Raw genomic sequence first — 21,811 nt, forward strand, 5'->3', positions numbered from 1 at the left:
AACGACAAAAGACAATGACGACAGGCCGACAAGGACCACGGTCTCATATTTGTATGTACAGTACCTCGACTTCCACGCGAAAACGCCTCTTAGTGCGTGGCTATCCCGTCCTGCCAATTGTCTGACTAACCCACGATTACATTGTTTGCCTTGCGCCATCATCTGCACCACCACCTGCACCTGCCCTCGTTATGTTTCGTCTCTTGCGTCCCGCGCCGACGCCGACGCCGCCGCCGCTGTGCGCCCTGCTAGCTGACGTTCCGGTCTTACCAGTTTGCCAGTTCAGCCCTGCATCCGACGGGCACACAAGAACGGTCGACAACGACGGCGGAATCGATTGGGCGGATCACTTGCTGTGTCGATACAAGCGCCATGGACACGCCGTCTTCAGCGAGGAGACTTCAGTCGTCGTTACGCAGCTTTGCATCCATTCTGCACTAGCGCCTCACCCGCCTTCGGCCTCGCCGCTGCAGTTGTGTGCCAGCGATTCCCACCAGCCAAACCTGCGACTCATTTGTCCACATCTACAACCCGCTTTCAACCTCCGTTGCTCCGACATTGCTTGCGCTATGCTGAATTCTCTCTGCTCACAAACCATGCCATAATGCGGACGAAAGTCCATCACGATGCTCACCCAATCCATGTCGCTGCATCTATTGGCGCCTCTAGCGTGCCATGAGGCTGTCCCTTATGGAAACTTTCTTATGTGGAAAGCCCCGCTATCAAGGGTGCCACAGCCGCCTTCACCCAAATTCTCCTCCGGTTCCCCCTTCCCCTCCCCGGCCACCGCCGTGCAAGCCCTGCGGGCGGCTGTCCAAGCTTTCCCAATCTCTGCGAACCCTCTTTTCACGATCAAATCGTGGCCATTAGCGTGAGCTTGTGCTCTGCGCCGCCCTCTCATGCCCGACCGTTTGGGACCGTTGTCTGACAGGGCGTTTGCGGCTGCCCCGGTCCAACAACTCCAATACTTGGCAAACCCTTGGCTTGAGCCTGGATAGTGAGTCAGGTCTCACAGCCGCAACAACGGGGAAAGCATGTACGCGCTCCTTAGCGTGACTTTTTGATATATGTGTCTGTCTACTTTTGTCTACCTGGCCCGTTGGCTACCGGCCTTTGTGCTCCGAAATATTTTCCGTCATCCCATACACCCTTGTCAAGTGGACAAGATTAAGTCTAAGTAAACAAAGATACGCTGGCAAATTGCTCGAGGTCCTAGCTCGCGACGAATGAGATGATGAATAAACTATATACAATACAGAATGGCGCACAAAGACACCGAGGTCTCCATCTGCAGAATGGTTTCAGGGCCAGCCAACAGACCAAGGCTGCGTGGGACGTGCCCAGTCCAGTGCCGAGAACCGAAGGACGGATCATGAGATTGATCTGCACTGACGGCGCTGGCGTTTATGGCTGTCGTCCAACTCACACTCGTCCACCAGGCAGCGTTGGCGCTTATTGCCGTTTGTTTCGGCCAGCTCAGCGTTGCGCCCGTCATCCTCAGCCTTGCGGCGCGGTGTCTTCTTAGTGGCCTTGGTATCGTCCACCGCGCTCTGGGGAGCTTCCTCATCCTCGCTGAAGATCTCCTCGCAATCGGCCAATCGAGCAAGCGCTCTTGACCCGGCGTCCCTCTGCGCCTTTGCCCGCTTCTTCCTCTCGTTCACCTTTTTGACGTACCAGCCTAGGTCGCCCCTGTGCTGGTCGATGGATATGCCGCCGCGGGAATCCCGCATCTGCTGTCGGACACCGGTCTCCAGGGCGAGATGTTTGGTAGTCAGGGTGTACCATAGCTTCTGCTGCTTTTCAACCACACGGTTCTCCGTAGGTAAGCCGAGAACCTTGTTCGTCTCGCAGAGTGCCCTCCACTCCTCGTAGCCCTGCTTCTGCGCCTCGCGCCAATTCTCGTACTCCATGACCATCTCGTCGCCGTCCCGGTTCATGGCCATCGGGTTCTTCTCTTCCTTCTCAAAGTGTCTCGCATCTGGGCGCATGTCAAAGGCTTCGGAGATCTCGAAGAGGTCGAAACACCGGTCCATACAGTACAAATGCATGTATCCGGCGTTGAAGAACGGGTTGTACTCCTTACCGGAAGACTCTGGCCGCTCGTCGAAACAGACCCTCCAGAAGCCCTTCAGAATGGTGCCCGTCGGCACGGGACAGCCGTTCCAGCGGCATTTGAGGGTTCTCGGGTCCGGGACGCGGCTGGTGCAGCCATGCGGATGGTTCTGTATCCAGATGGTGAGCGGGAGTGAGAGGCGCTTACGCTCCGTCATGTAGTGCAGGAGTTCGTCACGCGAGAAGCGGCATTCGGGTTTCCATTCGCCGGTGGGTCTGTACTGGAAGAGGGGTTTGGTCGCGGGAGAAGGGCCGCCCCAGTCCGGCGTCGCGGGGGGCACGGCGTACCAGTCTGAGGCGTCGATGTCTTTTGCTTTCGCGGGACGGGGGATGCGTTTGATTACCTTGCCATTGACGACTGGCGGCGTGGTGTCGCGGGCGGAGGGCGCGGGGGAGGCGGTTGTTGAGGGGACTGGGGTGGCGAGGAGTTGTCCCTGGAAATCGGCTATGCTTGAGGGTGCGAAGCTGAGAGACGGTTCTACGCTGCAACGCTCGGACTTGATGAAGGTTGGAGATGCTGGGGCAATTGGCTGCGGGTGCTGGAGTGTTGTTGTTGCTGTCGAGAGTGTAGTCGAAGGGAATGGCGGGGGGTAAATGGACTGCGGTGAGGTTAGGGAGACGACTGGCGGAAGAGCGGAGAGGAGGGATACCGCCTCTTCGTCAAATGTGAATGGGATTTCACCGGTTGAGACGGTAGAGAGGTCTGAGAAGAAAGAATCGATAGTGGTCTGGGCGGTGGATGTCTTTGTCTCGGGGAGGGAGACTTCGGGTGAAGTGAACAAGTCAAGGTCGAGGTTTGGGGCAGTGGGCCAGGTGAAAGACGTCATGTCGATGTCGTTTGTGGCCCATGTTGAAGGAGAGGAGAAGAGGGAGGCGTCGGTACCTTGCTGAGGCTCATCCGGGGCTGAGAGGTCGGACATGAGGGAGGAGAAGATATCCTCGGAACAGGCCTCTTTGTCCTCGTTGGAGGGTGCCGAGGGTAGCACGAGCGTGGAGGGAGGTTGTACGCCCTCGGGCCGCTGGATGAAGAGGTCGGATGGTTGGATCGTCGGATCGACGTAATCACCAAGGTCGATGTCTCTAAAGATTGACGTGAAATCTTCCTCCAGGGAGTTCGTTCCTGTTGGTGGAGGGGTTGCGCCCGTTGGTTGTGTAGAGGGCAACGGGCTACCTGAAGACGTGTCCGGGGCCGGCCCGGCGCAGGCGTCAAAGTCGAAGAAGAGATTCGGGTCGGAGAACTCATCGAACGATGTGCACGGCATGTCGAAGGTGGAATCGAAGCTTTCGAAGTCCATATTCTCCATCCTGATCTCAACTGCAACGTTCCTCGTCTGGTGCTTTCTCGTCTCTGTCCGACTGCTTTCCGAGTCGTTTCTTCGGTTTCGAAAAATGGTATTAGAATTGGTTGATGAGAATCGAATGAATGCTGGAAATGCTGCGGTGTGTCTGAATCAGGAAGTGTGTAGTCAAGAGCTGCGGGCGATCAAGTTTAAATGTTCTGGGGCATAATTCGTCGTCTAGGTCATTCCCCATGCTGTCAAGAGTGAAGAAAGACCATTGTCTCTTTGGCCGAGTTCGTGGATAAAGATTTCATTTTGCTATTATAGATGGTATGAACAAAGTAGTGCTGCAGAACAGCAGGCGGCTGTGAGGAGACAACATGTGTCTGTGAGTGGACAATGGCCTTGATGAGCCGGAGCCAAAGGAACATTGATCAAGCACAAGACAGTTGGGTGTGACTTGAAGACAGAGGGATAAGAGGACTCGAACGAGTGTTGGCTCCATTGTCTGAGTTCTTGAGGTATCTGTTTCATTCGTTAGTGGCTGAAGAGCTGCGCGTTGCGAATGAAGCGGATATAAGAGGTAGGATCAGGAGCTCAAAGCAAGTTTTTCGACACAAGGAATTCCGAACAGGTCTGTGTTTTTGCATTCTCTCATCATTTTATGAGGTCAGGTGTAGAATTCGACGCGAGGTAAGCTTACCAGTTGAATATGTGGCTGAGGCGATGAACAAGTCAGTTCGATAGAGTCGAGATGACTGATCTGTTGCATTCGTTAGTGGCTGAAGCCTGCGATGGTGCGAATGATAAAAAATAGAAGAATTCTCAAGGTCAGGAGCTCAAAGCAAGTTTTTCGACACAAAGTGTTTCCGAACAGGTCTGTGTTTTTGCATTGTCTCTTCATCTGAGAGGGTTGGAGGGGAAGACTGCGAGGAGAATCGGCTTACCTGTTAGCTATGCGACTGAGATGTCAGAGAGGTTAGTTTGCAGCCGGAGTCGATAGGATTGAGGCCCAACACCACTCGATGGGGGCCTCGACCCTTTCTCGACCAAAAATCATCTTCGAAGCCGAGGCGCGCAAATATTCATTGAGAGGGGTTCTCGTGGCGCGCCGGGCGGTAAGTCAAAGATCGCGTGGAAGCAGCTCCTTGTCTGGCGTCCAATCGCGTCTTTCATCCCACTGGAGGGCAGCTGACACGTTCGCAAAGCTCCATCGATGAGAGTAGCGACTCGAATCAGAGTCCCATCTGCCAATAATGCTGGCGACGGAGTGCTGAGAAGCGGCTTGAGAAAGTGAAGTAGCAAACGCGTGGTGAAGAAAACTTTTTAAATATGACTAAGGTAAGTCGTAGAGAAAGGTTGGCGACGAAGAGCCCCGCCGTCGTCGCGGTTGGCTCGTGCGCTTTGAAGGTCGATGAATCCTTGTCGACACTAAGCCGTTCAGAGGGCCAGGCCTGATCGGGGCACTTAGACGAGCCAATGACGCAGAGCGGCGTGAGATGGGATGGATCTGCAGATTCCCTCTCCAGCAGGCAAGAAAAGACACTCTTCAGTGCTGGGAAACAGACGATGAACGACGTGCCCGTTGTCGGATTCCATCTCGGGATTGGACTCAGATGAAGTGTGGTCCCTGGATGCAGGCGAACAAAAATAACTTACTAGGCCTGCAGTAGCTGGGCATCAGTATTGACATAATTGGCGATGATTTCTGTGCTGTTCAGGCAGGTCCAGGGGCGTGAGATCGATGGGCACCTCGCAACAGGGAAGCATTCGATGGAAGGCGTTGGGCCGTTGGCTGGACCAGGGCCGGCAGTCACCTCCTTCAGTCATCCAGTGACTTGGCTGCCCCGTTTGGGACGTCCTCCGACCGGCCGTCTACTATTCTGGGTCGATTCTTGATTTCGGGCTGCTGGCATCGACCGCATCCCGGATTTGATCCTCAACGATGCTTGTCCCTATGACGCTATCATCGAGTGCCGCATTTCGAGGTGTTTCCGCCGGTGACATGAAGCCTCATGCGCTGATGTTTCTCCCCTCACCCTCAGAGCCGAACCCCCAAACCCTGCGAGTTGTTGCCTCGCGGGTACCTGAAAGTCTGCTGGGCTTTGCAATCCGGGATCTCGACGCTAATCATCAGCTTGACACCGGCTGTCGGCCTGAGTGAACAGGATGAACTTGCCAGAATTGCCCCTCATTGATGCTGAGTGTGGACTGCGTAGTGAATGTCCCCATCGAGCAGTCTCTGAGATGCTCCGTCGCGGCGCATACAGATTCCACCATTTGCTACAGAACATGCGCTCTCCTTGGCCGAAAAGCTTTCCGTTCTCTCCTGCATGTCTCCAGGGTATGACAACCGCAACGTTTTCGCACTCGTATCGCTGCTTGCTATCCAGCCAACCACCACCAATCTTTGTCAGTTGAGGCCGGGTGCCGCACCACCCAACTCCCCGTGTTCCCGCCTCGAACCCTGAACTCGCCCTGTACGTACTGCTGAGAAGTGGCCTGGACTCCCGACTAGCACCCGGCAGGTTCGTAGGTCGCCTTAGTCGCCCACCACCCTCATTTTGGGTCAAACCCAGTAAAGCAGCCGCTGCTCCTGGTGCTCTTCCTGGCCCGACCTACGTCACGAGACTGAACGAACTGCCTGGGTGGAGGAGAATGAGGAACGGCCTGCACCTGCACCCGCACGCAACCCGCAATCCGCAATCCACACCAGCAGGACTCTCTGCTGGACCTGACTTGCTCTTCCCACTCTCTGCACAGAGGAGAGCAGCCGCCAGTCGGGAAACGGAGTCAGAGTCAGGGACATCGACCAGCCATCGGGGCGACCACAATATCGAAAGCTCTGGTGCCCTGACTTGCGATCGTCCCTCCTTTACCTCATCTTAATCCTTAACTCTGGACGACTCCCACCTCTCCCCACAACGCCCATTATCTTACCCGGGGGTCTCGGCCACTTCCAGACCCTCTTCGCATTCCTTCCCATCGTTACCGTTGCAGTCGTCGAACCAAGAAATCCTCCAACATGGCACAATTAAGCCCCGACTTGCAAAACAAGCTCGATGAGCTGGAGAAGGAGTTGGAGGTACGTTTGCGATCCCGTGGCGCCATGCGGCGAGCCCGCCCCGAACCACCTCGACAGCCCTCGCGCGCGCGCATCGTGCCCGAGCACCCGCAGCCGCTGCCAAAACCTTGACTTGCTCGCATTGACTGACGCGCTTTTGTGCTTGTAGGAAGGCGACATCACAGAGAAAGGGTGGGCATTTCCCCTCCTTTTGTCCTCTCTCCAAATCCCCACGCCGGCGCGACAGCGGCTAACGAACCCCTCTTCCCTCACAGGTACCAGAAGCGACGAACGCAGCTCCTCTCTCAGTACATGGGCCCAGGCTCAGCCGGATTTCCCGCCGCCCCCGAGACCAGAGGCGGGCTGGGTATACACTCACCAGACAGTTCAATCCATCCCTCGAGCGATGGTCACCGAGCAGCCGCTCTCGCCGCCCTCGGCGGTAGAGATTCCGATCCCACGAGCCCGACGTCCCCAACCTCTGGACGACCGCAATCACCATACGGAGGTCATGGATCCGCGGGGTACGCATCTCCTGGATATACCTCGCCAGGCGACGGCTATGGCTCGCCCCAGATGAACCCCGCGGGCCTCCTCAGACCTGGTGGCCCCCTCGCGGAGCACCGGCCGACTATGAAGCAGCACGATTCTCTCTTTTTGGGCAACCCCAACGAATCGCACACTCGATCAGGTACCATGGTTTCGACCGACTACGCCTTCAATCCCGACCAGCAGGGCGCCTACATGGACCAGATGCAGAACCAGTATGATAGCCGCACCGGCACGATGTTGGACACGACAGGTTATTTCTCGGGCTTTACTGGAGGTCAGAATTTCGACCAGCCTCCACATGAAGAGTACGGCGGAGGACATAGATATTCCTCGGGAGAGGCCTTTTCGCCCACGGCAGCCATGGCACCACCCATGTTGACTGCAAACGACCTACCTCCACCAGAGTCGTTAGAGTACCAGATGCCCCTAGAACCTCGCGATCTCCCGTTCGCCATCTCCGACCCGCACGACAGTAATACCCCAATGTCAAAGTTCGATAACATCGCCGCTGTCTTGAGACACAGGGGCAAGACGACAGCAAAACTTCCCGCCTACTGGGTCCTTGACAGTAAAGGCAAAGAAATTGCCTCCATTACGTGGGACAAGCTCGCCTCAAGAGCCGAGAAGGTCGCACAAGTTATCCGAGACAAGAGCTCGCTCTACAGAGGAGACCGAGTTGCGCTTATTTACCGCGACACGGAAGTCATCGATTTTGCGATCGCTCTGCTGGGCTGTTTCATCGCCGGTGTCGTGGCGGTCCCCATCAATGACTTGCAGGACTACCAGAAATTGAACCTGATTCTCACGTCGACTCAGGCGCATTTGGCTCTCACCACGGACAACAATCTCAAGACATTCCAGCGCGACATAACAACGCAGAAGCTGAATTGGCCTAAGGGTGTTGAGTGGTGGAAGACGAACGAGTTTGGCAGCTTCCACCCGAAACGCAAAGATGATGTCCCGCCTCTAACGGTCCCGGACCTTGCCTACATTGAATTTTCAAGGGCCCCTACTGGTGATCTGAGAGGTGTTGTGCTCAGCCACAGGACTATCATGCACCAAATGGCATGCTTGAGCGCAATTGTGTCTACGGTGCCTGGAAATGGGCCGGGTGACACCTTCAACCGCACCCTGCGGGACAAGAACGGCCGGCTCATCGGCGCAGGAGCCACAAGCGAGACACTACTGTCATATCTGGATCCCAGACAGGGCATCGGTATGATTTTGGGTGTTCTCCTCACTGTTTACGGAGGACACACCACCGTTTGGCTCGAGAACAAGGCTGTTGAGGTTGCCGGACTTTATGCCCACCTCATTACCAAGTACAAGGCAACCCTCATGATCGCAGATTACCCTGGCCTCAAACGCGCCGCCTACAACTACCAACAAGATCCCATGACGACGAGAAACTTCAAGAAGGGCATGGAGCCCAACTTCCAAACCGTCAAGCTCTGTCTCATTGATACTTTGACGGTCGATAGCGAGTTCCACGAAGTTTTGGCAGACAGATGGCTGAGGCCTCTGCGTAACCCTCGCGCTCGTGAGGTTGTTGCGCCAATGCTCTGCCTACCAGAACATGGCGGCATGGTTGTCAGTATCCGTGATTGGCTCGGTGGCGAAGAGCGCATGGGATGTCCTTTGAAACTTGACATGGGTAGTGACGTTGAGTCCGACGTGGAAGAAAAGGAAGAAGTAAAACCGGCACCCTCCAACGGCTTCGGCAGTCTCCTTGGAGGTGGTGGTACTGCTACTACCGAACAGCGCGCTAAGAACGAGCTCAGTGAGGTACTTCTAGATCGAGAGGCTCTCAAAACGAACGAAGTCGTAGTTCTCGCGATCGGAGACGAGGCTCGGAAGCGGGCAACTAGCGAGCTAGGAGCCGTTCGTGTTGGTGCATTTGGTTATCCGATACCCGATGCCACGTTAGCCGTCGTGGATCCCGAGACCGGCTTGCTGGCATCACCACATGCGGTTGGTGAACTTTGGGTCGATTCGCCTTCACTGTCGGGCGGTTTCTGGGCTCTTCCTAAGCATACTGAGCAAATATTCCACGCCCGTCCGTACAAGTTCGACCCAGGTGAGCCGACACCGACGCCTGTGGAACCCGAGTTCCTGCGAACCGGCTTGCTTGGTACGGTGATTGAGGGCAAGATCTTCGTCCTTGGCTTGTACGAGGACCGAATCCGCCAAAAGGTCGAATGGGTTGAGCACGGCACCGAAGTCGCGGAGCATCGCTACTTCTTCGTGCAGCATCTCGTCGTCAGCATTGTCAAAAACGTACCCAAGATCTACGACTGCTCGGCTTTCGACGTCTTTGTAAACGAAGAGCATCTACCAATCGTAGTGCTTGAATCACCAGCAGCGTCAACAGCCCCTCTCACCTCAGGAGGACCTCCGAGGCAACTCGACACAGCACTGCTTGACTCTCTCGCTGAGAGATGCATGGATGTCCTGATGCAGGAGCATCACTTGAGGCTGTACTGCGTTATGATTACGGCTCCTAATTCTCTCCCTAGAGTGGTGAAGAACGGACGCAGAGACATCGGTAACATGCTTTGCAGGCGAGAGTTCGACCTGGGCAACTTGCCCTGCGTCCATGTCAAGTTCGGCGTTGAACACGCCGTCCTCAACCTGCCAATCGGTGTTGACCCGATCGGAGGTATCTGGTCGCCGATTTCATCCGACTCCCGCGCCGATATCCTCATGTCCGCCGACAAGCAATACTCTGGTATCGACAGAAGAGAAGTCGTCATTGACGATCGCACATCCACGCCATTGAACAACTTCGGTTGCATCACTGACCTCATCCAATGGCGTGTCGCCCGGCAACCCGAAGAGCTCGCTTACTGCACCATAGATGGTCGTGGCAGGGAAGGCAAGGGTGTTACTTGGAAGAAATTCGACACGAAGGTCGCAGCTGTGGCGTTGTACCTGAAGAATAAGGTCAAGGTCCGCCCAGGCGACCATCTCATCCTCATGTACACACACTCCGAGGAGTTCGTCTTTGCGGTTCACGCCTGTATCAACCTTGGAGCGGTGGTCATCCCGATGGCTCCTCTTGATCAGAACCGTCTGAACGAGGACGTTCCAGCGTTCTTGCATGTTGTTGCTGACTTCCGCGTCAAGGCTGTCCTGGTCAACCAAGATGTCGACCACCTCGTCAAGCTCAAGCCTGTTGCGAACCACATCAAGCAGGCCGCGTCCATTTTGAAGACCCCGATACCCCACTACTACAACACGACCAAGCCGCCTAAGCAGAGCAGCGGATTAAGAGACAACGGCATCATGATGCAACCCGCCTGGATCCAGTCAGGTTATGCTGTCATCATTTGGACATATTGGACGCCTGACCAACGCCGTATCGCGGTTCAACTCGGCCACGATACAATTCTGGGCATGTGTAAGGTCCAGAAGGAGACGTGCCAGATGACAAGCTCGCGCCCTGTTCTTGGGTGCGTTCGCAGCACAACTGGTCTCGGATTTATTCACTCGTGCCTGATGGGTATCTACATCGGAACACCGACGTACCTCCTTTCACCTGTCGAGTTTGCCCAAAATCCCATGTCACTATTCGTCACGCTTTCGAGGTACAAGATAAAGGACACCTACGCTACCCCGCAAATGCTGGACCATGCCATGGCCATGATGCAGGGCAAGGGTTTCACCCTCCATGAGCTCAAGAACATGATGATCTCGGCCGAGAGTCGGCCACGCGTGGACGTGTTCCAGAAGGTACGGCTTCACTTCGCCGCTACCGGCCTCGACAGAACCGCCATCAACACTGTCTACTCGCATGTACTCAACCCTATGATCGCGTCGAGATCATACATGTGCATCGAACCTATCGAGCTCTGGTTGGACACTAAGGCTCTGCGTCGTGGATTGATCTACCCCGTGGATCCCGAACAAGACTCCAAGGCTTTGCTCCTTCAGGATTCCGGCATGGTCCCTGTATCAACACAAATTGCCATCGTCAATCCCGAGAGCCGACTACTCTGCCACGATGGCGAGTACGGTGAAATCTGGGTGGACTCGGAGGCTTGCGTTAAGAGCTTCTATGGCTCCAAGGACATTTTTGACGCCGAGCGTTTCGACGGCCGGACAGTGGATGGTGATCCGAGCATTCAGTACGTTCGTACTGGTGACCTGGGTTTCCTGCATAACGTGAGCAGGCCTATTGGTCCTGGAGGTGCGCAGGTTGATATGCAGGTCTTATTCGTTCTCGGCAATATCGGTGAAACATTCGAGATTAACGGTTTGAGTCACTTCCCCATGGACATTGAAGCATCTGTGGAACGATGCCACCGAAACATTGTCAGCGGTGGATGGTAAGTCATGTGCACGACCCCCGTGTTGTACAAGTGCTAATAAACGCAGTGCCGTCTTCCAAGCCGGTGGTCTCGTTGTCGTACTCGCCGAAATTACCCGCAAGGCGTATCTCGGTTCCGTCGTCCCAGTCATCGTCAACGCCATCCTCAACGAGCATCAAATCATTGTCGACATCGTAGCCTTTGTCAACAAGGGCGATTTCCCCCGATCCCGCCTCGGCGAGAAGCAACGCGGCAAGATCCTCGCCGGATGGGTTACCCGTAAGATGCGTACCCTAGCGCAGTTTGCCATTCGGGACATGGATCCTGCAAGCATGGGAGGCGACCCTGGCGTTCAGGACGGACCAGATCCGCACCGCGCTTCTATCGGCAGTCAACGCAGTATGGGTGGCCTGGCGCCTGGCTCCTCCAGCCTTCGCAACGTCGAGCACGCACCACAGATTCTGGAGCAGGAAGAGTTCGACCAGCAGCACGGACACATGGCTGCCCTGCCTTCCCAGGGCCAAATCGCAGAGATGCCAGGCGACGAAGGTACACTGTACCAGGGTCAAGCCAGCGCGCAGCAAGGTCACGGGTACGACCTGCCTGACTTCAACCAATTCGGTGGTGACGAGGGACCGCCGCCAGTTGGAGCGAAGCCGGGGTCGAGAGCAGGACCGGGAGGACCGCCACCTCAGATCAATCTTCCCGGCGTCGACGGACGTGAAAGCATGGATCTGTGGAAGAGCAAGGACGGCGGCCAAGACGATGACTGGACTGCTCAAGCATTGATGCACATGAACCTTGCCAGTGATTTGGAAAAGAGGCATTGATGGCATTGAACATAGGGGGGCATTGTGGCCCTTTGGGCTTGGTTTGTGTTTTATTCTGTTAAGCCTTGGGTGGCAGTCTGCGGCGTCGGACATGGTTACGATACCGTAGTTGTTGGGATTATGAAGTGTTTGGATAGAGGATTCCCCGTGCATGCCTCAAAAGATCATTTTTAATTCATCATCGCCTTTTGTTCCTGGGATTCTTGTGACATGGAAAACATTGAACGAGGCGTGTGTTCTTGTCGCTCCCAAGAAGACTCCGACTGGAGCGATATAAAAGTCTGAAACCTGCGGTTCAAATGAGACTCACACGATGTATCTGGCCTTCCGTGACAACGTAGGGTGACCTTGTCTTTGAGTATGGGTTGCAAGTTGGTCTTTCTCCGTCAATGCCTCAAGATCTTGTCGTTCAGAGTTACTGACGTCTCTCCTTCTTGAGTGTTCTTCCACTATTCAGTCATATTGAAACAGGACAGAGACGGACACGGGCGAAGGGCGGTTGAAGCGCTTTGCGAAGGTGCCAGGTCTATGGACTCGCGTTTCAGTACTGGGATAGGCTCTCTGGCCTGCTAGAGAATACGTTCAGCCAACCATACTTCCGTAGGACCATTGTGTCGCGTCTTTCCAAATCTCTCTAAATTCTCAAGCCATGCCTAAAATTTAAAGGTCACCAATGAGATCTTCACCTCTAAGACGGAATGATCACATCTACCGCGCTTATCGGTGTGTATGCTTGAAGTTGGCTCGCCTTCGTCTTATTATATATATATATATATATATATATATATATTAAGCTTGACACGTTCTGTGATTTCTAGGAAATCCAATCAAGTTGTAGGTCGGTTTATTTAGCATCTTCAGAATTACATCTGGAATGTAAGGCTTATGAGGTCGGCACTATTATGGGTATTTCACGAGCCTTTAGGCAGCACCTTTTCTCAGGTTCTGTCTTTCCCGTCGCTGTCGTTCGCTGTGGTATTGTGTTTATGTCACTGGCCGTATTCGCACAAACTTGTGGCCGGTCTGTCTCTTCGCAAGCTGCTACTATTCTGAGCTCCGTGGGAACGTTTGAGCCGAGCTACCAATTAGAAAGATGGAAAGAAGTAATTCTGGATATAGCAGTTATGATCCGCTCAGGTTATTTATTTGCTTCATACTTAGCTCAGGATGCAGGCATAACCAAGCTCGCAACGTGTGGGAAATCCAAAGGCAGCACTAACATCAACACAATTCAAAGTATAAAAGGTGCGGGACTACTCTCGCAGCTTTATCAGGACACAATCGCAAGGTCGTTGCGTTAGGTTATGGTTGATCAAACAGGTAAACAGTCAAGAACACGCCGAAAGGTTTTCATTGTTGTACGCGATGCTGACGCGACAGTGCTAATTACATGTCCTTTGCTAGTGCCCTTTGTTTCTACCTTTCTGCATATATTCGTGATGAATAGAAGGGAACGGCATGCTTCAAGGTAGATCCACGTTCTTTGTGCGTTTAGATAGAACGTCACCCGTTTCGACTTCAGGCACAGAATTCATACAACATTCTGTCCCTCTCGCCATTTCGGCTGCTATGCGACACACAAGCCTTGCCTCTGTAAAAAATAGGTGTCTTAGTCTACCTATAATTGTATTTTCATCAATTCCAGGCTCCAGGTCTCTGGATCAAGAGTGAAAAGCAAAGATTATACTGCTCTAAAGATAATGTCGACAGAACATGAAGGACATAAGCTCAAGCAGTATTTGCGAGCATAAGAAATCGTGCCCGTGAGATCTTCTCTCGTGTCTACATCCACTAGATCCACTAATCGAATATCATCTCACGCTGAAAAACCTTGCATGATGTCATTCGCCTGACTCTGTCCTTGCCCCTGTATCACAATGATGGAGAGTCATGTTTATTCTCAGATATCTAGCTGCTTTTATAACTTGGCTTCTCAATTAAGCTTTTCGACGGTTTCTCATAACATATCTGGATTGCGAAGTCATAACTCTGGCTCTCATTACATTGATTTTATGAACTATTAGAACCGCCGCACCTGAACCTTATACAAACTGGACTAGGGCAGCAACACCGAAAGATCCCTTTATGTTACGCTAGACCTATGCGAAGGCGAATGAAGCGAAGGCTAGTAGAAGGCCACGCAAGCCGCAGTGTCTTACAACCACACGACCAGAATATTCCATTTTGAAACGTTTCTAAGCTTCCACCGCAACTCTGCGCTAGTCCCTGGCAAAATCCCCTTAGAAGGAAGGACAAAGCCTCTAATTTCTGGCATGACGTGTTCTTTCTGAGTACCTATCTTCCGGTGGTTCTGATCGCCGGTACCCGATATTTATTCTACATATAAACGCTATTGTTCGGTGTCGTTAGATTTCGAGAGAATCTTGCGAGAGCTCAGTCTCGCGCCATGAACCTCGCGACGTCCATTGATTTCCCAATGGTTCTACGAGTCGTAGATGCAGCTGTCAGAAGGATGAGTAGGACGATTGTTTGTTTGTCTCAATAACTTGTGCTGAGTACATTTGCAATATATTGAAATAAGGGGAACACGTAAACCAAGCGAATAAAGTGTCTGATCAGTAGTCTTTGGATTATGGATCACCCCCTCGGTGCTCTACAGCCAAGTATGAAAGATATTTAGGATGAAAGCATGCGCCAAATGAATGCCACCTCTTGATCAGTCAATCACTTATCACGAACCGGTGGGAAATTTCATCGCAAGCATACTGTAGAAGTGTTCCCTGAGCTTAAGTCAAACAAAGTAGAAATTGTGGCTAGCTATGGTGATAAGATCCCTTACCTCCGACACAGTCAATGAGTCTTATCTTCCAGCTCTAATAACTTTTCTGCGTCAAAACCCGTAGCCTGGGAAAAGTAATAGCCTCTCTGGTTGGTGACAAGTCTCAGCGGCTCGGCTTCCCCACCCCGTTCAACAGTGAAGTCACAGTTGAAATGGGTGTGACCAAACGCCCATACTTTCACTTTTCCACTCTTGAAGCACGCTTCACCTGACAAGTCGGTCGCGAATCCAGGCGTAATGGGGCTTGAAGCATGCCTCGGGTCAAGGGAGCGACTGTCTCTCGTGAGACTCCAATGTGTGAAGATCATAATCTTCGCATCAGACTGCTCAAGCTCACCGACCTTCCCGTTGAGCCAAGCCAGGTCCTGCTTATGTGCCTTATTATGCGCGTCGATATCCCAGTCTTCAATCTGGAAAAAGTCGTTGAGTCCCATAGACACATTGTCGCAACTTTCAGGAGGGATGTGAGAAAAAAGGCTGCATCCCAGAATGATGATGTCTGTGTCTGGGACTCGGAAGACCGTTCGGTTCAACAAGACGAATTGCCCCAAGGACGGGTCATTGTTCACGTCTTCTTGGAATGTGTGAAGAATCTCGAGTGTCTTGGACCAGTCGGATCCGTATGCCTCGTGGTTTCCGGGGACGAAGAGGACAATGCGGAATTGGCGAAGTTGTTGGGTGAAGAAGGCGAGACAGTCGTCCTTGTGAGCGGCAACATTGCCAATGTCTCCTAGCAAGGCCAAGACAGGAGCCTTGGGAACAATCTCGAAGATGTCGTAGGCTTTTGGCGACTCCAAGTGTAGGTCGGAGATGATTTGCATGGTCATCTTGGCGGTGGAACTTGGTGATGGAGAAGTTGAGAAATGTGAGTGCTGCCTAACGAGAAGAAGTGTGGTTGTGCATGCCAACACATAGTGTCAAAATTCCGTTATACTCACTGTAAACACTGTGCCAATAGTCTTCGGTTCATGGTTGTTGGGACTACCGAATAACCTGCTGCCTAGAAACAAATTGCCTTAATTTCGCGATGACCTATTATCTGTACGCTTTTTGAACTACTATGAAATATCTTTATGTGCGTGAAGAGCATAACACGTCTAGACCGACCTCGGATATCTTGCCGACCATCATTTGTTGAAAGTCGTCGATAGGTGCCGTGCCCTCCATGAAATGATCAAAGTCAAGGGTGAATTTTACTTCAAGTCGGTGCAAATCCAAGAAGACGCCGAATTTCAGTTTCAAGCCAATTCAATTCTCTGCAGTGGGTGGGTCCTCGAATTCACATACTCTCCATCCATGATGCCATGAACATACGCCTCGCCAACCACCAAAAACCCACCATCGGTAGCAGGACGAAGAATAAAAGGCACATCTGCACCAAGTATAACCCACACGGAGTCTCCGTCCCTCAATTCCAAAGGTCCAAGTCCAATATACCCTTTCATACATCCAAAAGGCCGTCTTCTGCGTAGTTTGACGCTCGCAATATTGGCGTACTTCACGCCTTGGCAGATCATGCCGCTCCTAAGAGCTTGGTACGCTTGAAAGGTCTTTTCACCCGCTCTCTCCGTTTCCCAGTTATACGCATATGCCCTATCTGCAATCGGGGTTCTCCACAGAGCCTCTTGCACGTCCGCCGGAGCAGTGTATACCTCATTTGTCTCTCCTAACAAGACTTCGAGGCCTTCGATCCACGATGCGAGAGAAGCTACACGCGCCGAATCGTCTGCGAGATTGTCCGCTTCAACAAATGGTAACCCCACCTGTCCGACGTCGTCCACATGCACGGCGTTTAGGGATATCTGCTTGTCTGAGATGAAGCATCCCGATAAACTCTGCGAACAGCCTGCCGAAGCAGAGTACGCACTTCGTAGATTCCCGCCCCGAACCACAAAGTCGGAGGTGATGCTCAAAGGCTGCGGTATGTATTGTGATGACCAGTCTGGCGCCCAAGAAGGAGCACGTCGTACGTTCGCAGCTGCTGTTCCGTTTTCCTGACATGTACCCGCAAACGAAAGTAGTCTCGGGCCGTAGAAGCTCAAGCAAGCTGTAGCAACTTCAACTTGCACCGTGTTCCAGTCTTTGCTGTAATCTGCAACAATCGACGGGCTCTTGTCTGGATCAATAAGTCCCAGAAGCGCAAAGACATAATCCCGTGGGTCCGAGGCTTGAAGCTGCTGCTGGGGGGTGGTTGCCATTCTGGACAGCAAGGAAAACAACGTAAAGAACGACGAGTTTGACCGCGTAAAAGCGACTGGAGTCACTCTGTCCAGAGCCGTCGTGAGAAACAGCGCCAACGCAGAACTGTCTTGCCGCCCGTCACCGGTGCCGACGATGTTGAGATAGTCTCGTAGGCCGCACAGAAGCCAAAAGCCCCAAAAGAACCTGCCCCAAACAATATCTGCATCGCCGCAGCAAACAAATGTATCGGACGACAACACACGTTCCTGAATGACCCAGACTCGCCGAAACCAGGGTCTGCCGAAAAGCGAACTTATTGCCGCTAGTTTTGTCGCACCGCCTCGAGAGAGATCGGCCAGAATTCCGTCGAGCATTTTCTGGGTTCTGATCACTCGGCGAGTGGATGGGGTGTCGGAAAATGGAAAATTGGTCCAGCTGGGGACGTGGTCGTGGAGCCTTACTCCTCTCCTCCCCAGCGTGTGCAGCGTCTCGATAGCAAGGTCGCTATGCTCGTCGGCCGGTCCCAGCCATATCATGGTTCTTTTCGCCGTGCTGAAGATGGCGCCCATCTGGGCGACTTGCTGCGTCCTCTCAGACTCGTTCTGCTGGTCGATGCAGATAGCGTCGACCCATAGTGTCGGTCCTGGTTCTTCATCGTTCCCAAAGCTGCTCGCCACATGCCTCAGCGCCGACTGTAGATTCTCAGTGACTTGAACGTTTCGTCCGTCTAGGATGATGCCGCGCGTGGCTGTTGGGTCTCCCCAAGCATAGGAGAGTGCTATGTAGTTAGGATTCGTGTACAGACTGGCGTGCTTCAAGCGGCAGCGGACCGGCGATTGTGTGTCGATCTTGTGGAGAGGATCAACCTCAATGAGGCGGATCTCTTTCTCTAGTGGGCTCAGGGGCCGGTACGGAAATTTGCCAGCGGTCTGACTGTGAGCACAAGCAGTCATTGCTCTCTGTTGAATTGTAGTCTGCGGTAGTATTATCAACCACACGTGTGAAAGAGAGGGGCTGATTCTGAATGATAAAAATCCGATAGGCCAAGTTGTGCGTCAAATCACGGGACCAACAGGCCTGTCTAGAATGTTGGCATGCCGAAACCTCCACAATCACTTCTCAAGACCTCAACCAACAACACGAGACAGTGCATCCAAGCCAACCACGCCCGTCACGGCGATGAAGATGCACAACATGAAAATCGCATGTTCTAAGCCAACTTAGCAACAGGCGCAGGTTTGTCACCCTCCGTGAAAGTCTCCTCCAGCCATGCCAGCACATCCTGACCAAACACAGCCGGCGTCTCAAGCAACGCCCAATGCCCACCGTCCCTCGTCACAGCCTTCAAATGAGGCAAAAGCCCAGCCTCGATACTCGGCTGGAGACCAGCGGGCCTGCACACGGCATCCTGCTCGCCGCCCCAGTACAACACCGGCACCTTCAACGCCACGGCATCTTCGGCAATCAACTTGTCCGCCTCGTTCTGCACCTGGGAGACCATGGACTTGTACCAGCACTGCGGCGCCTCGAACCCGGGCTCCTTGCCGAGGCGCTCCATAAAGTCCGCCTTGTGCTCGGCCGTGGCGTACGGGAGCGTGGGCTGCGTCCTCCCCTCCGTCACCCACCTGCGCATGCCGCCGGGGCTGGTGAAGGTGTCACGCCAAGAGGCCGGATCGCCGAACGCCGCGTAGTACACGGCCTCGAGGTTGCGGTTCATCAGCCCGGGCCCGTCGTCCGCGGCGAAGAGGTGCCAATACTCAAAAAGGCCCGCGCCGAATACCTGGCGAGTGATGTTGTTCACCGTGTCGAGGTCGAAGTCGCTCGTCGGGGGCATGTATGTGACATTTACCATTACCAGCGCCGAGACCCGGGCGGGGTAGAAGTTGTAGAAGCGCTGGGCGAGGGCGCTGCCCCAGTCGTGGCCCAGAGAGATGACCTTGTCGAGGTTCTCGGCGTCGAGGATCTCGACGATGTCGGCCGTCATGTGCTGCCAGCCGTACGCCTTCGGGTCGGTGGGCTTGGATGAACCGCCATAGCCGAGGCAGTCAAGGGCGAGCACGCCGTAGCCGTGCGGGAGGAGATGATCGTTGATCAGGCCTGCCCAGAGTTTGGCTGAGTCGGGCCAGCCGTGGAAGAGGGCTAGAGTGGGCTTGGAATTCTGGGGAGGGGATGTGTAGTAGGTGTAGGTGAATCCCCGTGAGACCTGAAGGGTCTTTGGGGTGAGCTGTGAGAGGTCCATGGCGGCTGATCTGACCTGATTCTTAGTACTTTCCCATAACAGAGATCTATAGTTGCGGGGGGAGACGTGACGGACTACTTATACAGTGGAGTGGAGTTTCCGAGCTACAGAAGTCCCATGCAAATAGCCGTCACGCCAAACCTCAAGTAAGTAACCTTGTCGTCTCGGCCAAGAGCTGCTTATGAACCGAAAGACACGAGCAAAGCTTTGTAAGATACGATTGAACCCCAGGTTTTGTCGGATTACTAATATCCATTCGGGGCCAAATAGTAAACAGCATCAATCAAGTCCGGGTTCTTCGGGGATCATGAAACTGCGACACGGCATTACTCAACTTCCTACCCGTTGTCTCGTGCGGGGTTGAAAAATTGGCCAAAAACAATGGGTGCGTCGGCGAAAATCAGAGGGGAATATTGAAAAAGAAGCAGGCCCTGGTCGAGTGCTGAGTCGATAGGAAGACGAGAGCCAAGCATTGAGCATAGAGGTGCATCATCGTGTTCCATCAGCCTGCTTCCCGCAGCTTGGCTGCAGCTAGTGAGGGGTGAGTTCCGACAAGAACCCATCAGAATGATAAGGTTTTGCGAAAATTGTTTATCAGGTAGGTAGTTGGACTTCCAACTGCCCTCGCGGGTTAGTTGTTTGCGGGCGAGAATGCTGATGTCGGAACTAACCCACCAGGCCACCGCCAGCACCACCGAGGAATCCGTTGCCCATTAGTCAGGCGAAGTAACTACCAACTTACCAAAAGAAAGACACATGGCGCCTCAAACAAGAATTGTTCAACACTGAAAGGTATTTTGGCGAAGTGTTTTGTGATGAGGTTATTTCATACGTGGTCCTAGTCAATGCGTTGTCTAACCCTCTTCTCATACCCTTCAAACATGCAGACCCTGAACCTCCTTGCAAAGAAACTCTACTGGGAGGAAAGTGCTTCTGAAGGGCGTGCGGCCAATGGTCAAGGTTTTGAACATGACTGTCTCCTCCTCTGAGTACGACTTGCCATCAGCGTTAGCCGCCTCCTTCATCAACTGGGCCACGCTCTTGACCTCCTGAAACTCGCCCTTGATACCACTCTTCTCTTCGCCCCAGAGCTCGAAGAAGGGATAACCGTGCTGAGCATAGGTTTTGGCGTCGACGGGCGTGTTCGGAGCCGGCTGGCCGGTGAGCGCAGCGAACGACTCGATGTCCAGGATTGTGAGGTTCATCATCACCGAGGCCTCGATGTCCCACACATCTGCAGGGTATGGATCGGCTTCGATTGATTGTGTGATCAGGCCTCCGGCTGCGAGACCCATTTCCTTAACGTTCAAGGTCGGCGCGGGTGCGCTTTCAAGCGCCCTTGAATGTGACTTCGTCATTCCAAGCGGAGAAGCTGAACAGGACATCAAGGTCATAGGTCCCTGGCTTCCAAGACCGCCTTTCCTGCACCTCCCGAATCCTCCGCCTCGGTGAACTGGCTGGGCGTGAGTAACACTCAGAGTGAAGGATTGAGGCGGGAAATAGACATCGCCGAGCTTGACTTCATTGCCAAAGTCCATTCCGATCTCTCTGTGTCGCCTCGTCGCGTTGGTGTGCTTGGAGAGAGACTGGTCCTGGACGGCAATGTCAAATTCGTTCCGGATGCGTTCCTTGACATCTTCCCAAGTGCTCTCAGGGGTGAGACCCTTCTCGGCCAGGTTGAAGGTGCGAGTGATGACCTTCTGCTCCTTATTCTCATAGCGGACATCGAATTCAGTGGGAAGATGCTTTTTGATGGGGATGATCTCGATCTGAATACCGCCAACCTTCTCCTCGCCCGTGACCTGGGCCTCGACAGAGAAGCCGTTGCCCTTGGGCTCCGCAACAAACTGCCGAATCTTGCCATCTTTGGAGGCAATTCCGTCGAGCCAATGCTGCTCAGGGACGACCATGTAGTCCTGGATTGACTTGCCGCTGCTGAGCATCTTCTGTCTCTTTTCCTTGGTCTTCTCGTTCTCCGTCATGGGGAAGCCGGAAACAGCGTTGACGCCGCCAACGTACATCTTGATGGCGAAGGGGGCATCCGCAGTGAAGCTAATCCACATGGCTTCGCGTTGGTACATGGGGAAAAAGATGCCGCCCTTCTCGAGGATGTCTTTGGGCATGCCGGGGTAGTCGCGAATCTTGAAAAGCGGGAACTGACCAAGGCCGGGAGGGAGGGAGTTGGTGTCTCTGTTGTCGGGCACGCGAATAGTGCGGTTCAGGTGAATGTCGAGGGCATGCTCTTTCCCACCATGGCGAACGGAGATTCCAGTAGCAGGCTCATTTGGAGTTTGGCGGTTGAGGCTGACGGTCAGTTTTCTGCTGGGGTCAAAATCGGCGGTGTTTGCGCGGATCTCTGGCATCAGCTCGATGGCGTCGCCTGCATTATCGTGGATGGTAGTGACCATTTTGAGTGTTGATTTGGCTATCAATGGGATATTAC

The 21,811-nt window shown here is 53.6% G+C and overlaps 6 protein-coding genes across 6 annotated transcripts; 1 reads left to right on the plus strand and 5 right to left on the minus strand.

The window, feature by feature from the left end:
* Positions 1 to 1,370: 1,370 nt before the first annotated feature.
* Positions 1,371 to 4,606, minus strand: CGGC5_v007423 (uncharacterized protein; the record flags this gene model as incomplete). Its single annotated transcript, XM_032036007.2, has 5 exons — positions 1,371 to 3,427; positions 3,822 to 3,917; positions 4,096 to 4,155; positions 4,340 to 4,346; positions 4,589 to 4,606. The coding sequence occupies 5 exons, from the start codon at positions 4,604 to 4,606 to the stop codon at positions 1,371 to 1,373; spliced, it is 2,238 nt and encodes a 745-aa protein (XP_031885025.2).
* A 1,811-nt stretch (positions 4,607 to 6,417) lies between these two features.
* On the plus strand, positions 6,418 to 12,148 carry CGGC5_v007424 (acyl-CoA ligase-like protein; the record flags this gene model as incomplete). The annotated part of the gene is made up of 4 exons (XM_032036008.1): positions 6,418 to 6,477; positions 6,626 to 6,648; positions 6,732 to 11,336; positions 11,386 to 12,148. The coding sequence occupies 4 exons, from the start codon at positions 6,418 to 6,420 to the stop codon at positions 12,146 to 12,148; spliced, it is 5,451 nt and encodes a 1,816-aa protein (XP_031885004.1).
* Positions 12,149 to 14,860: 2,712 nt separating this feature from the next.
* On the minus strand, positions 14,861 to 15,775 carry MIMI_L509 (Uncharacterized protein; the record flags this gene model as incomplete). Its single annotated transcript, XM_032036009.1, has 3 exons — positions 14,861 to 14,889; positions 14,949 to 14,982; positions 15,125 to 15,775. 3 exons carry the CDS (start codon positions 15,773 to 15,775, stop codon positions 14,861 to 14,863), a joined length of 714 nt encoding a protein of 237 aa, XP_031885003.1.
* Positions 15,776 to 16,186: 411 nt separating this feature from the next.
* On the minus strand, positions 16,187 to 18,082 carry CGGC5_v007426 (Heterokaryon incompatibility protein 6, OR allele; the record flags this gene model as incomplete). Its single annotated transcript, XM_032036011.1, has 1 exon — positions 16,187 to 18,082. The coding sequence occupies one exon, from the start codon at positions 18,080 to 18,082 to the stop codon at positions 16,187 to 16,189; it is 1,896 nt and encodes a 631-aa protein (XP_031885161.1).
* Positions 18,083 to 18,339: 257 nt separating this feature from the next.
* Positions 18,340 to 19,368, minus strand: Ephx2-0 (Bifunctional epoxide hydrolase 2; the record flags this gene model as incomplete). The annotated part of the gene is made up of 1 exon (XM_032036012.1): positions 18,340 to 19,368. The coding sequence occupies one exon, from the start codon at positions 19,366 to 19,368 to the stop codon at positions 18,340 to 18,342; it is 1,029 nt and encodes a 342-aa protein (XP_031885162.1).
* Positions 19,369 to 20,243: 875 nt separating this feature from the next.
* CGGC5_v007428 (uncharacterized protein) lies at positions 20,244 to 21,776 on the minus strand (the record flags this gene model as incomplete). The annotated part of the gene is made up of 3 exons (XM_066151858.1): positions 20,244 to 20,740; positions 20,797 to 20,821; positions 20,874 to 21,776. The coding sequence occupies 3 exons, from the start codon at positions 21,774 to 21,776 to the stop codon at positions 20,244 to 20,246; spliced, it is 1,425 nt and encodes a 474-aa protein (XP_066008764.1).
* Between the last annotated feature and the right edge of the window lie 35 nt (positions 21,777 to 21,811).

The sequence above is a fragment of the Colletotrichum fructicola genome (assembly GCF_000319635.2).
Source record: "Colletotrichum fructicola Nara gc5 chromosome Unknown KSG_Nara_v1_contig04, whole genome shotgun sequence".
NCBI lineage: Eukaryota > Fungi > Ascomycota > Sordariomycetes > Glomerellales > Glomerellaceae > Colletotrichum > Colletotrichum fructicola.